Source organism: Argiope bruennichi, chromosome 2, assembly GCF_947563725.1.
Source record: "Argiope bruennichi chromosome 2, qqArgBrue1.1, whole genome shotgun sequence".
Taxonomy (NCBI): Eukaryota; Metazoa; Arthropoda; class Arachnida; order Araneae; family Araneidae; genus Argiope; species Argiope bruennichi.
Window position 1 is genome coordinate 1,446,458 of NC_079152.1, and position 15,201 is coordinate 1,461,658.

Genomic DNA, 15,201 nt, shown 5'->3' on the forward strand with positions numbered 1-15,201 from the left:
ATCTCTATGACCATGCGCAGAAACTATACAGAAGCAAGTTTCTATAGCGGCGAGCAGTCGATACTGTCCACCAATTCTGCGCAGGTAAAGAATTTTTCACGCTATTAACCAGAAATAAAATGCTCAATCGTTATTGCATATAAATAATTGTATATTAGTTTTCATTAACAGAAATAAGATAAATAAATTTAAAATTCTCATCGTGGAGAGTTATAATGAGAATTATAATAAATAATACATGTAAATTAATATATAAAATATTAAATTTAGATCTATCAGGGGATAGATTGAACTGCAATTGTCACTGTAAACAAAATTTAAAATGTCGTCCTCCGTGTAATTCAATTTACTAGTTTCGTTTTCGTTTTTTAGTAATAATAATAAAAAATTACAATATGGGTATACTTTTTGGAAAAAGTAAAAAGAAAGAAACTAGAGTTACAGAGCAAGATAAGGCTGTTTTGGTAAGTGAATATTTTATTATTCGTATTGTATAATTTTTTTAATAAGGTTTTGTTTACAATAAACTATTTACAGTGTGTATCTTGAATAAGTTTTACAGAAGTATAATTTAATACAAATGATAGCATGATGTTAACGTAATATATGCATATATTTGTTTCCTATAATTTTAGCTTTGAACATTTTTAAATTGTTCTATTATCTTAAAAATGTAATGAAATATGCTTCTTTTTTCTTTCTTTTTTTTGCACCGTATGTAAATTTAACTAATAACATAATTATTGGTTGGAAGGCTTACCTTTATTGCAAAATACATTTCAGATTTTAGTTCAGGTTCTTAAATTGCCCGGGGAGCTGGATAGTGAATGGTAAGTTCTCAGGAATAATGCTTCTTCAAAAGCTTAAAGCATCAATATGGACAATCATTTTATTTAACTTTCAAAGCATCCACCCTGGGAAAAGGAATCTAATTTATGTATGTTGGTACATTGATAATTAGAAATTTTTGAACTGTACATTTAAAGTCTCTTGCCACTTTATTAATCCTGGAAGCAGGAATTCATATGCTTTTGTGTATTTAAAATAATTAACTTTTGAACTGTACAAAAGTAGAGTAATCTCTGTAAGCATTCTGGAATATTTGAAATATTCAATTGGCTGCCCTTAGATTTAAGTAACATTTTAGGATTTTGTTAGTTGTGAGAGCAGATAAATAGAATCTCATCCTTGCAATGAAACAAATTCTGCATCACCAAATATATTACACTTTAAATAAAAGTGTTTAGTTATAATCAACTGACATGATAAGTTTGTAGAATATTATAAAAATGTAATTTAATTTCAAAATAATGGCTTATGTGGGATTCCACTGCTGTTTTCTTATTTATTTTTTTAAAAAAAATTTCTGTCTCAATACTACCAATTTTAACTGAATTTTTGATTATTTTCAAGACAAATTAAAAACAATTATTATCAAGGCTTTTAAAAAAGAAAAATCGTAACTTTTTCAATTTTTAGTGTAAAAATGATTGAATAATATTAATTTTATTATAGTTAGTATTATTTAAAATTAAAGACATTTTTTTAATAAAAAAATAATATGTAACTTATTTGTACTTCATTCATTAAACATATAATACAGATTTTTTTAAAAAATATGCATACAGATTTGCATGCAGAATATGTATGCAATACAGATTTTTTTAAAAATTGCATATGTATGTTGAATTTATTATTTGGTTGGAATTTAAATAATTATATAAATAGATTCTGATATATAAAAATAATTTTACACTTATGCTTTTTTAAACTTGTATGGCATCGATATTAATTATCAGTATGAAGCGAGCAAACTATTTTTCTGGAATATCTTTTTGGTTATAATTATCATCTCTCTCTCTATATATATATATATAATATTCTCTTCCAAAAAGCTTTTAAAAATGTTTTATGATCATCTATTAATTGTCTTTTATATATTTATAAAATAAATGTGCTAACCTAAAAGAGTAATATAAGGATATAAAAGAGTAAAATAAGGATCTTATTACAAAATAGCAGCATTAATTTTATTTTAAATATTATTTTAAAAGTGTACATTTGGTTTATAATTTTTTAGAGTTGCAGTTTGAATGATGCTTTAAAAACAATTAATACATTAGTTTATAACAGTATAAATGTTAATTAAACTGATGAAGGATTTCTTGGATTGCTTTTAATTGGAAATTAGTTTCTATGATGTGATTGTTTGAAATTAGTACAGTATCTCTGCAGAGAGATTTTAGGTTGCCGAATTAACTTTTGAAGCAAAAATTTTTAGAATGGGTAAGAATAATAAACTTTGAGCTTTATACATATCATAATTTTGGTAGATGCATAGCCAAAAAGATGACATTTTTGGAATGAACTTTTAATTTTTTCATAACAGGAGGGCAGTAATTTCTAAACAAGAAAAAAATGGAGCATATTTGTTTGCACCAGAGCTAAAGACAGAAATTTTTCCTTTTAGTGATTTTACTGAGAGATTTTGATAAGTATTTCTTTGACACATATTGACTTTGGAAAGGGAATCTTAGATATCTTTGAAAGGAATGCATAGGAGTTAGGGATTTTTATCCCTTCACTCTGAGAGTAAGAGACTATGATGGGTAGCAATTTTTTTAGAAAGTGTGTTAGAAATAACTAAAAACTTGGGATATGGATCAAGAATTAGGAGTAAGTTTTAGAACTAAGTAACATAGACTGATTTAAGATAAAAATTATGAGATTAATTATGTTTTAAATTAAATTAAATGGTCATTACACACACATAGATATATTTATATATCACAATACAAATATTATTAATGCATATTTTAATTTAATATTTTTATTTTAGCAACTGAAACAACAAAGAGATAAACTAAAACAATACCAGAAGAGAATATTAAATAATTTAGAATCTGAACGAAAATTAGCTAAACAACTTCTTCAAGATGGAAGGAAAGAGTAAGTATAGTAATGATTGTTAAAAATTTAAAATAGCACATATGATTTATGAATTAACAGTATAAGATGTTTTTTTATATGTAAAGATGTTTATATGAATTTTTCAAATGTAAAGATAACTAATTTCTATGATTTATGTATTAAGGAGGAAAAAAACCGAGTAACTGAAGTATATTTGCAAGTTTAGCTTATAGTGGTGTCTAAAATTACTGGAAAAGGGCATTTTGTAGATGTAATGGCTCAAAGCAGCAATAGTATTTACAATAATATCATAAATCTGTGTATCATTTTAAAGATAATTTAATCAATGATATAATATATAATGCTCAACCATTATTTCTTAAAACTATAGCAAAATCGCATGAAGAAAGAACACATCTTGGTTAAGTTGACAAAATAAAATGTACACAAACACAACTTTTGCACTAAAGGTGGCATACAGTTTTCTTCATTATAATATAGCTTACAAACATTATTATTTAATTATCCATTGAGGTGTGTCTAGTTATCAATAGAATTTGATAAATAATGCCATGTTTTGGAACTGAGAGCAGATCTTTTCTTGTTATTGCTGTCAAGTTGGTCTCTGTTTTTTGGTGTTCTTCCTTTCTGTGCTTTATTAAAATGTGAAAAAGTATAAAGTAAGGCACAAAAAATTGATTAATCACTCAAACAGTATTGTAAAGCTTTTACTATTGCATGATCAATGCTTTAGTTATTAATAAAACTGGGTGAAATAATGGTTGGCAATCCAACTAAAAATAATATTTCTAAATAAAAAAAAACATTAAAAAAAAGACCCTTCACTTAAAAGATTAATTGGTAAAGGCAGGGAAAGATACGTAACACCAAGTGGTAATATAATACGGAAAAGGCTGTGTGTATAAGATAGAAGAAAATAATTTGAAAGTATACAAAGTGAAGTTGCTCAATGCAATGTGAAGTTGACTGTGAGGACCATTCAATGTATTTTCAAAAAAAAAAAAATTTAAATGCAAGAATTCCATGGAAAATTTTATTTTTAAATTTTAAACAAAGGTTGAAAATTTAAACTGAGCTCAAATTCATATTAACATGATGGCTGAACAATATGCTTTGGAGTGATAAGACCAAAAGGAATCTTTCTTCCTGATTGCATTACACACTTTTAACATCCAGTCAGTGCTATGATCTGGGAGTGTATGATACTAAAAGACATTGGCAGGAGTAGTGTAAATGTAATGGAAATATAAATGCCCAAAATATATAAAAGAAATGCTTGTTTCTGAACTGCTGCTTTCCAAATATGGCCTTTCTTTTTTTACAGCTGCTGCTCTGGTACAAATATCCATTATGAAAATTAGTTTATTAAATTCTAGATTAAATTATCTTGGAAATTAGAATATTTTTTAATAAAATTACTGTTACAAGCCATCAATCTCAAAAATGTACTTTCTCTAATGGGCCTCTACTATATGTAAAAATGGGCATTTAAAGCAAGTAATCCATTTGGAATTGCATTGAATGATAGTAAATAATGTGTTCCTAAGATTTAAAAAAAAAAACATGTGAAAATATTTGCCTGGTTTCTTTATAGTCTGAATTTGAAATGTTCATTAACCACTTATCTGCTATACATTCTTTCTACACCACAGATATTGAGTTTACTTATTCTTTTTTTTTCTTCTTCTTCTTTTATAGCAAAGCCAAATTGTTGCTACGCAAGAAAAAATTTATGGAGCAAATGCTTACTAAAACTGATGGACAGCTACTAAATTTAGAACAAATGGTAAAGTTTAAAAATTGTTTGAAAATATTTATGGCATGCATTATTATTCTCTTATGTTTTTATTTTTTTATGTTCTTAAAATTTTTGTGAAAAGGAAATACTTTTTACACATTTGATTCATACTGAATTTTTGGTTCACTTGAAGTATTATTTTATTGTCATCAAATAAAAATATTCTTAAACACTTTTAAATATTTTAATAGTTATATACAGTTTAAGAAATTCTGACTGTTTTAAATATTTTATCTTGTTATAATACAATAATTAATTGACCTCTTAGTAAATATAGTGGTTAATATGTAATTGGTAATGGAAATAAGGTTACTAATGCACTCAAGTCTGGTGTCAGATTTGTGATTATTGTGGGTCTTGATTCCATCAAATAACTCTTGTATGTGCCAGGTTGATGCATGCTAAATTTGTGGAGGTGATATAATTTTGTAGTGATATAGTGTACAGATATTGAGAACATGCTGCTCTTTTAGTCCTGGTCATATTTTCAGCTAAGACACATATTCCTACTCATCCATTTCTGGTTTCAAATTAGTGCATTGATCTTAGAGAACATCAATTTCATTTTGCTTGTGCAGTATTTTAGTTAATGAATAAATATTGATGGATCTAATATTTTTAGACATGTATTTGGAAGTCATTGAATTCTTCATCATTTAGGTAGATCTGCTATTTAGCAATTATGAATTACACCTGATAAAAGATGTTGTGCATACCATTCGTAGGTTTTTTTTTAATTTTTTTTATTTCTACTTTTTATTTGTCTAAGCGGTCTATTCTCGTTTGTTTTTGTTTTCTTTGGTATTTATCCATGTTAGAAAAGAATTAAGAAGGCTAAATATTAAGAGATCTGCATTAAGGATTAAACTATTGCATTAAGCTTAAACAAAATGTATCACATTGATGTTATAAATAATTTGAATGATTAAAAATTTTATTAATGATGAAACATAATATTTATATAATTTTTTGTTATGTTTATAGTGCCATGACATTGAATTTGCTCAAATTGAACAACAAGTAATTCAGGGATTAAAAGTTGGAAATGAATCTTTGAAAACATTACATGAGGTAAGTATTTTTGAAATATTTTTTAAAAATTTAAATCATAAAAAATTAATGTTTTTCAAGCATAAAAATGAAGCAAAAATAAGATATTTTATTGTTTGTTATTTTATATTTTATTTCTAGATGCTTTCTATAGATGATATTGAAAGAATCATGGATGAAACACGTGAGGGTATTGAAAAACAACAAGTAAGTTGAAACTAGTAGTAAATTTCCATTCACCTAATTTCAGCCACAACCGGGATTAAGCATTAACTCAAAATGTCACTTTTCTGTTTGTACGAAAGTTGTTTTAGTGTATGTTTTGTGTTGGAAAATTATTGTACTTGGCACACTAAGCTGCTCTCATTTTATGAAAAATGGCAAATTTTGTTTTTTATTTGGAAAATAACTATATATATATATGTAGGTGGTTCAAATAGTAAGATAATAAGAATTCTCTTGGTATGCAAATTCCATGTTTGAATTGAACTCTTTCTTTCAGTAGAAAAGACAATCACAGCATTCAAACATCACCTTTAAATAGAAAAATTTGTATCTTAGCTCTCTGAAATCTCATTAAAGATGCACTATTGATGAATAACATGGTCAGTGATTGAAATGCAAAATGTTATAAAATTTTTTCGTTAAAAGAAAACATTCCTAGTAGAAATTCATCGCCAGTTAGTGAAAATTTACAGAGTGTGTGTAATGTCAGAAAAGGAGATATGGTTTGGTGCAAGAAATGTAAATCGGGCTGGACAAATTTACAAGACGAGCTAAAGTAAGAATGGATGAGTTCAACCTCCACAGATGACACTATACACCTGTCAAAGGTTAATTTGAATCAAATCATTGCACCCATGTGAAGAAGATTGTATACAAATTCAACATCTCTATGGACAAGGTATTAAGTATCATGCACAAAAAATTAACATACTGCATGTATTCTTTGGTACCACTCGGATGGCAAATTTTGTGAAAAAGATGGTCCCTTCATGATATCAGAAAGGTTCATTTCTGCACCATATTGTTACAAGAGACGAAATTTGGATGCATCATCTGATCTGATATGAAAAGAGCATGTCGGAGCCAAATTTTAGGAATCTATTATTGTTTGGTCTTACAACCCTGGCCTTGATTTTTTTTTTTTTTTTTTCTTTCTAAATGCCGGTGTGGATAGATTTGTTTGCTGATGACACAAATGTTTCAACAACCATGGTGATTATGGAGAAACGTGATATATACGAGTGTATTTCTACCTCCACAGATTTTTATTTCATAAGAAACTTATTCTCTATGGGTACTTGCTACTTTATTTTATTGAACGCCCCCTTGTATTTTGTTTTACTGATAGTGATGCACATGCTTGAAACATGATATATTATACTTTATGATTCAGTAAAATTCCTGAAGTAAACTAATGAAGTGGAACAATCTGGCTGGGGAAAAAATTAAACAATGAAGAAACAATAAATTGTGGTTGTGAGTATTAGAAATAATTGCTGATTAATATAATAACAGATTTCAGCATAGAAGACCATACTTTTTATATTTAATCAATTGGAATATTCAGATTACAAATAATGCTGAAACAGTCATTTTATCTTTCTACCAGAACTTTTGCTTTTTTAGATTAGCACAATAAATAACTTTCTCTGTCAAAAAAGATTAACCATGAACTGATATCCTAATTTTTTCCCTTATGTTCAAGGAGGGGAGGGAGGCTACTTCTAAAACATTAAAAAATATGGCTGAAGTTAAAGCAACAAAAATAAATTTATATTAATTTTGTTTTTCTTTTATTAATGTTTGACATGTTAAATAATACAATAAGAATAAATGTTGTATTTGTACCTTTTTATTACAAATAAAAAAAAAATTATTTACTCTGATTTTGACTTCATTTATGAGCAAGGACACAAAATCCAAATGTATATCTATTAGGGATTCAATACTTTTTAAAGTGTACATTTTGTACTTTTAGGAAATTGATGAAATACTTGGAGGTAAATTGACTGATGAAGATGAAGAAGCTGTAATGAATGAATTGGAATCGATTATAGCAGAAAGCCTCCCAACACCTGTAACAGAGCCCATTGCTGGTGAAGGTGATAAGGTGCCTATAGAAGATGAGGAATTAAATCTGCCAGAAATACCCACAGAAGGTAGTATTGAACTTAAAAAATATATTGAATGTAAAAAAAAAATATTAATTGTTGCATTTGTAAAAATTAGTTTGCCATAATTTTTGATAATCACATTGAAATGTCATATGAAAAATCACACTGAAACTATTATGTTTTTCCTTTCTGCAAATTGTCATTTATCTTTCCATCTTGCATTTAAATTACATTAAAATAATCTTATTTTATTGATCTTTCTGATGGAACAGAATTCATTAATGAATCAAAATGAAATAAAAATTAGTAAAAATTACAAAATTCATTTATAAAGTAATTTTACTTTGTCTCTCATTTTTTTAATAAAATGTAAAAACAATGATGACAGGCTGGTATTTAATTTATTATCTTGTTATTTTAATAGCCATACACTTATGCTTTTTATTATTTAAATGAATTTTTTCTGTAGAATCGATTACCATAATGCTCTTAAAATGTCCAAGTAAACTATTTTTTAATAAATTGTCATCTTTTGCTATACTGTGAATTCATTTTCTTATTGTCTGTGTAAATTGCAGAGATAATAAGCAGACTTTTGTCACTTTTTAACAATAGAAAAACTCACACATTTAAATATTAGATATAAAGAGGAAAGTTGCTTGAATTTCATCGCGACACTGAAATATCTTGTTAAAAATTATGTAAGAATATATATATATTTTTTATTTTTGAAATTCAAAGGAAAAAAGATATAAATAATTTGGTATCATAAAAAAGATAATTGAAATGGTTTTTAAAAACAGTTTAAAAAATGTGTTTATATTTTTGGAAATTATCATGTGAAAGCACCAAAACCTCTCTTAATTTAAAATTCTAATTAAAAATTTGAAAAAAATATTCGCCTTCTTTTCTTTTCCATTAAATTTGGAATCATCTGGGCAAATATTTTAGCTCAATTACACAGATATTCTTTATTATTAATAGAGATTTTTTTTTTTTAAATTTATTTCTAGAACCAAAGCAGAAGGTGAGGAGAAAAGAAGCACCTCAACTAGTCGCTGCTTCATGAATAACTTGAAATTTGCCTTACCTGTTGCAAGTTCCAATGCCTGAGTTCTGGGAACTTGATGAATTGGACAATACTGTGATTCAGAATCTAAATGTCTTGCAAGCTAAATCCAAAGTCTGTGTGTGAATATATGAGATGATAATTGGCCACTTAATGGAAATTGATTTTTTAAAAATATTATAAGTTATGGTTTTGATTAGAGGAGAAAATTATACAGTTGCAAGGAATCTTGATTTATAATTCCAAATTCTGTATTTTTAGAATTTTTGTTTTTGTCTGAAAAAAGTATTCAAATATGTTACTCTGAAGAATTTTTCAAATTTATGGGAAAAGATTTTTGATAAAATTGCATATACTATTATAAAATGAAGTGCATATTGTAATGTAGATTTTTAATGAAATAGATATTCCAAAATATAAAATAGATTGATTTTATAAAGAATTTATTACAGAATATTGTATTATGTGCTTATTATCAATACGTCGGTAATACATCAGTTGAAAATAGAATAGAATATCAGCACTTTTATTGCATAAAGAAAGTAAATACATATGTGTTATTGCAAGAAAAATATTTTAAAATTAATTTCTTTGCTTCTGAATATTTGAACTGCAGAGTTTTATTTTTATTATGGTTAAAAAAAAATTTATTACTCTGAAAAATGTATCACTAAATTCTGGAACCGAAAATTAATAATTTGCAATTTTAATACTTTCATGGAAATGAAATTTAATTATTGATAATTTTTATACCAACTTACAGTAAACAAGTGTCACAAAATTTGTTATGATAGTTGGGTTCATTTTCTTTCAATAGTTACTTTCAACATCTGATTATAATCAAGAGTTTCAGATATATGAAATACAAATTCATTGAAGTGAGATTTGGTAAGCATAGATGAACTTAGTATTACTTATTTTCCTGATCATCAAGATGATAGGACAACTTTTAGAGGACACTGAAATCCCTCCCTCCCCCTAGCCTTTTTCAGCATATTTGATTTTGTGCTTTTCATTTTGCTTTACAAGAGCTACTGTAATTTATTCAAATTATTATCAAGTATCAGTTAAATTTTCAAAACAGTATTCTTACAGTTTTATTTTCATGCTTGTGTGTCAATGTGTTCTAATGTTTCGCCCCTCCCCCTTCAAATTTTTATCATAATATGTGACTTGTATTAAAAAATTTAACCCCCCCCCCTCCATTTTGTTTTAAATCACTTTTAAATTTTTAGAACATTAAATTTTATTTTTGTTTCCATGCTTATAAGTCAGTATGATCTAATTTTTTTTTCCTAGTTTTTATTATAATATGTATTTATATTTAAAAAGTTGTGTAGGTGTTTTTTTTTTTCCCTCATTTTATTCTAAATTACTTTAAATTTTCATAATATTATTTTACAGTTTTATTTTCATACCTATAAGTCAATGTAGACTAATGCTTTATTTTTCTCTCCAAATTTTTATTATAGTATGTAAATTGTGTTAAAAAAGTTTTGTGATTTAAAAAAAAAAAAAATTTAAATCATTTTTTACATGTGAGATAATCAATTAAACTTCCGGAAGGTGATCTGTAATCAGATTTTTTTTTTTTTTTTTTTTGCAGCTTGTAATGTTATTTTTTTAAAGCTTCTAACTTGCAGATTAAAATAAATGGATTTAAAAAGGAGAAAGGGCACTAAAAAACTTTCATTATTTAAGTCCCTTTAATAAATGTATTCCAGCTGAGAGATAGACTTCATTAGATCATATTTATGCAGATTATCTACATTCTTCTTTTCTGCCCATCTATATGTTAAATATGTGCCATAATAATGTCTTTCATTGAGTTCAAAGGAAATTTAAAGAAAAAAATACTTTCAGTTACTACAAATGCCAACTAACACTTATATTTTTATGATATTCCATTATTGAGTTAATATTAACTATTGCTATGATTATTGTCATTAAGTGAATAATTTATGAAAAAGTATTGTATTAAAGTAAAAAAATAAATAAATGATCGCATTGATTCATTTCAATCATAAAACATTAATGTATGTTTGTAACTGTTTAAGTGATAGAATTCAAAATGAATGCATATAAATACATAAATCTCAATGCATTTAATGACTTCTTTTACATTTATAGATTTCAGTATTTAAAATTTCGTGTCTTCTATCATTAGCTGATTTATATTGAAACATCCTCAGATTGTGATTTTATTACTTCAATATTAAATTTAAATCTAATTTTAAATTAAACCAAGTTATGTTCATCAATAGATTTTATTTCAAGCTACTGTTTTTTATTTATACAGATAGCTCAGGATTTCCAACTTTAGAACTCTTAAGTTTTGTTACTGCCTTCATAGGATTTTTTCTCTTATCTTCTTTCTTAGTTTCATTGTGAATGTAAAACGTGTAGAATTTAAGTAATCTAAAACTGTCTCTATTTTTGATATGATCGATAACATATTGCGGTTTGAACGACAGAAATGCAACAGTAAAATGAGAAAATATAATATTTTATTATTTAGTTTTTGTTTGAATACTTTATTTCAGATTTTAATTTGTTTCATGTTGTGAATTAAGCTTCCTATCATTTTGTTTAAAAAAATTAATAAAATATTTAAGAAAAAAAATTTCCTGACGTGCGTCAAATGTGTCTGAAAGTGCATTTAAACTAATTTATACTGGGAAGTTCAACACCTACTTGAAACTTGAAATATTTTAGAATATCTTTTTTTTTTTTTTTTTTCAATTAAAGATGAAATGTTTGATTACTTCAAAATGACTTTCACTTAATTTTAACAGATGTTTTTTTTTCATATACAGTTTTTAGACTTTCATATATTTGCATTTATAATATTTGTTACATTATTTGTGGTTAATATTTTTAAGTATGAAATAGTTCTAGTTCTTTCTTAAATGTTATTTTAAGTAATCTAAAATCGGCTGTTTTATGGTGTGTATTTGTGAAAAAGATTAGATTCCAAGCAATTTTTAAAATGTCAGATATGGTGCTTCTGCTAGAAATCTTATTTTAATCCTCTTGCAGCTCTGAATGGAACTTTTGCACTATATGTGTGAAAATCAAAGAATTATGTACAGAAATATTTATATGTATATCTTTGAAAAAATTTAATAAACTTTTAAAAAATGTTTCATTTTTATTCAGAATTCAACTTGAGGTTGATTTAAATAAAAAGAAAATTTCGATTCTTAAATAGCAACCAATGGGAATGGTTTTTCTGAAATATTCTAACATACTTCCAATTGATTTCCCTATCTCTGCATAAAATTGTGGACCTTGGACAAGGCTGCGAAAACTTTGCATGACCTTCACCATCGCCATACATGGTAGTTACAAATAGGGATGGGTCAATTTACGAAAAATATCTATTTATCGAAATCATGTTCACGATAAATCGTGATACAATAAAGAGATATTTGCAATTAATTTGTGTTTTCAATTTTGTTTTGAAATTTTTTTTTTTTTTTTTTTTTTTTGCTTTTTATTCTTTTTCACTTTAATACAGAATTTTTGTTAATATCTCTATAAATCCTGTCATATTCTAATATATCAAAATATTTGTTTTAATAATGTCATTTTGGAAGAAACTGTTTTCTGTTCCCTAACTGAATGATACCATTATGGAAAAATATTTGCTGTTGTAGGCTGTCCTTTGTTTAATCGCTAAATATTCATTTTCAGAAATAAAAGCAAAGAGGATTAATTCAGATTAAATTCACAATTTTATTCACAGCTCATATTTTCTCATTTAAGCATATGTGCATAAAAAAAGAGATTCCATTATACTTCCGCTTTCGCCTAGTGGTTCACGATGAATCGATATTCACAATTAATTTACGGAACCAGATGCCTGGTAGGAAAAGTACTCGGATCGGTGACAAAATGTACCATGTCAATCATCCTGGAGGAGGCGTGACTATGCCTGAGGGTTCGTATAACAAGTAAAAGTGACAAAGTTGTCCTCTTTCAAGCGCATGCATAAGGATATTTAATAAACATTTGATTACATTTTCAATTCTTATAAGATGATTATTTCAGATGCAAATGAAAACCACTGTAACTGAATTTCCATTTCCTATTACTGAAAAATTTTTACAGTACATTTCAGCTTACATTAAATAAAGCTTCCCACATTTAAAAAGGTTCTTGAACATTCCTGAAAATTAGTTCTCCATTCCAATTTCAATGCAGAATTGATTACTTCAGCTGAATCTAAAATACTTAAATGGAACTTTCCTAAAAGCTAAAGAGAAAGTCAGAAAATATCAAGACAATCACTTAAACCCAACCATTGGGAATGTTATTCCTTTATTAGAAAACAAAATAAATAAGATGGAATTTTTAATTACGCAAGCAACAGCATGAATACTTACAAATTTTTTCAACCCTTCAAGCACACACTTCAATTTCTAGAACTCGCATCATAATCTTTTAATTTATATTACAGATTTAAATTCCATATACTTACTAGGAAGTTGGGCTCTCCATTCTCACATCAGTGCAACACTGATAATTCGCATTTGATTGTTACTGAAACTAAAATAAACAAGGAATTTTCCTAAACGTTAAGAGCTTAAGTGAAAGCCAGAAAATGTCTAGACAGTCACCTAAACCCGACCATTGGGAATTTTATTAATTTAAAGTTTAAAACATTAATGATGTACTGTCCAATTCCCATTTTTTTTAAAGATATGTAGTGAGCATACAATGCTGAAAATGTGTATTCAAAACAAAACTAGCATTTTAAAAATTTAAGCCTGCAGTGATTTGTACAAACATTAATGCTCTAAAAACAACTATATCGAAATTTTCAGTCAATGATAAATTGTTTCATTTTTGATGTACATAGTAACTAATATAGACACCACAATTAAAATCCTTTATTTGTTTTACATGAGGTAGAAAAACAATCTGCCAGTGGCTCTTTGAATCGAGCGAATAATTTAATACAACAGTTTATTAATGTTGAGGTATCCTTATCTGGCTTATAACAAAATGGGTCAAAATATTCAAACATTTTATTTTTCAAATCGGCTATAATAAAAGCCCAATGGGAATTTAAATTTACAGGAATTATAAGAAAATCAAAATTTGCTATTTCTCAAATCCAAGGAAATTGAAGAATGTTTTGTTTTTTTTTAATTAAAAATCAAAAGAGTGAAAAGATTCTATAGCTTTGAAATTTGTGAATCTTCTAGTTAATACAAAATCAAATGCATCAATAACTGAATCGTATAGCCAACCTTTTTTTCAATTTGATGATATTGATTTAAGATATTTTTCTTCTTTGACAGTAACATATGGATCTAAAGATTTTAACATATAAAATGAAAGATCATTATTATTAATAGTTAATGTAGCAATAGCTTTTGTGATATTTATTAAATCTATGAAACACATCAAGATTAACACTTTCAGAATTTTTAACATTAAAGGATTTATTAGGTTCATCAAAGAGTTCTTCATTTAATTTTTGCTTCTTATTGCAATTTTCACGGGCCGAGCAGTTCCTTTTTTTTTTTCTATGAGAAGTTTTAAAAAGCTTAATCTGCGGATTAATTTTTTGATTAGGTGCAACTTAAAATTTAAGTGTAACAGAAGCCGGATTATTTTTAAGATTCAAAAACCCACGCATCCTAGCTACTAAATTATTCAAAGAACTAACTACATTATTCAACATGATTTCTTTAATCTGAGGAATTTCTAATAATTCTGATATTTCCGAATATAACTTTTTAAACTCTGCCTCCTTTGATCTGCACTTCTCATTTGTAGATAACATATTGAATTTAATTTTTCTCTTAAAATATCAGAATTAATTGTAAAACTATTTTCTTCATGAAATTTATGAAAATCATCAGTTGTGTACTTATTAGGTTTTGAAGACATTAAATGAATTTTATGTATTGTTTAAGAAGCATTTTTTAAATGAGGCATTTTTTAAAATTCAAATTACCGGTCGAATCATCCTGATAGCGCGTAGAGCCGAACAATGCACGTATCAAGGTCACTGCTCCACTTAGCGAACTACAAAGCAACGTTAATCCTAAAGAACGAGGAAAGTTACATTTTACTAGGTTTGCCATAAACACGATTTACATTCCATCTGATCAAAGTGCTGAATTTGTCCGCTTGTTTTTGAAATTTTTTTAAGGTGATCATTTTATGGTCTAAAAGAGGTTTATTGAATGTAGGTGTTTGGTGAATGATGCAAGAAC

General features: G+C 26.6%; 1 protein-coding gene across 1 annotated transcript; it reads left to right on the forward strand.

The window, feature by feature from the left end:
* Positions 1-97: 97 nt before the first annotated feature.
* LOC129955046 (charged multivesicular body protein 6-A-like) lies at positions 98-12,409 on the forward strand. The gene is made up of 7 exons (XM_056068191.1): positions 98-464; positions 2,840-2,949; positions 4,630-4,717; positions 5,714-5,800; positions 5,921-5,986; positions 7,764-7,944; positions 8,913-12,409. The coding sequence occupies exons 1-7, from the start codon at positions 396-398 to the stop codon at positions 8,966-8,968; spliced, it is 657 nt and encodes a 218-aa protein (XP_055924166.1). The 5' UTR covers positions 98-395; the 3' UTR covers positions 8,969-12,409.
* Positions 12,410-15,201: the final 2,792 nt, after the last annotated feature.

What these genes read in the sequence shown, in the direction of transcription:
- LOC129955046 (XM_056068191.1), top strand. Translation starts at nt 396, where the DNA reads ATGGGTATACTTTTTGGAAAAAGTAAAAAGAAAGAAACTAGAGTTACA. An exon ending in AGCAAGATAAGGCTGTTTTG is followed by an intron (nt 465 to 2,839) that starts GTAAGTGAATAT and finishes TTTTTATTTTAG; the next exon opens with CAACTGAAACAACAAAGAGA. An exon ending in CTTCAAGATGGAAGGAAAGA is followed by an intron (nt 2,950 to 4,629) that starts GTAAGTATAGTA and finishes CTTCTTTTATAG; the next exon opens with CAAAGCCAAATTGTTGCTAC.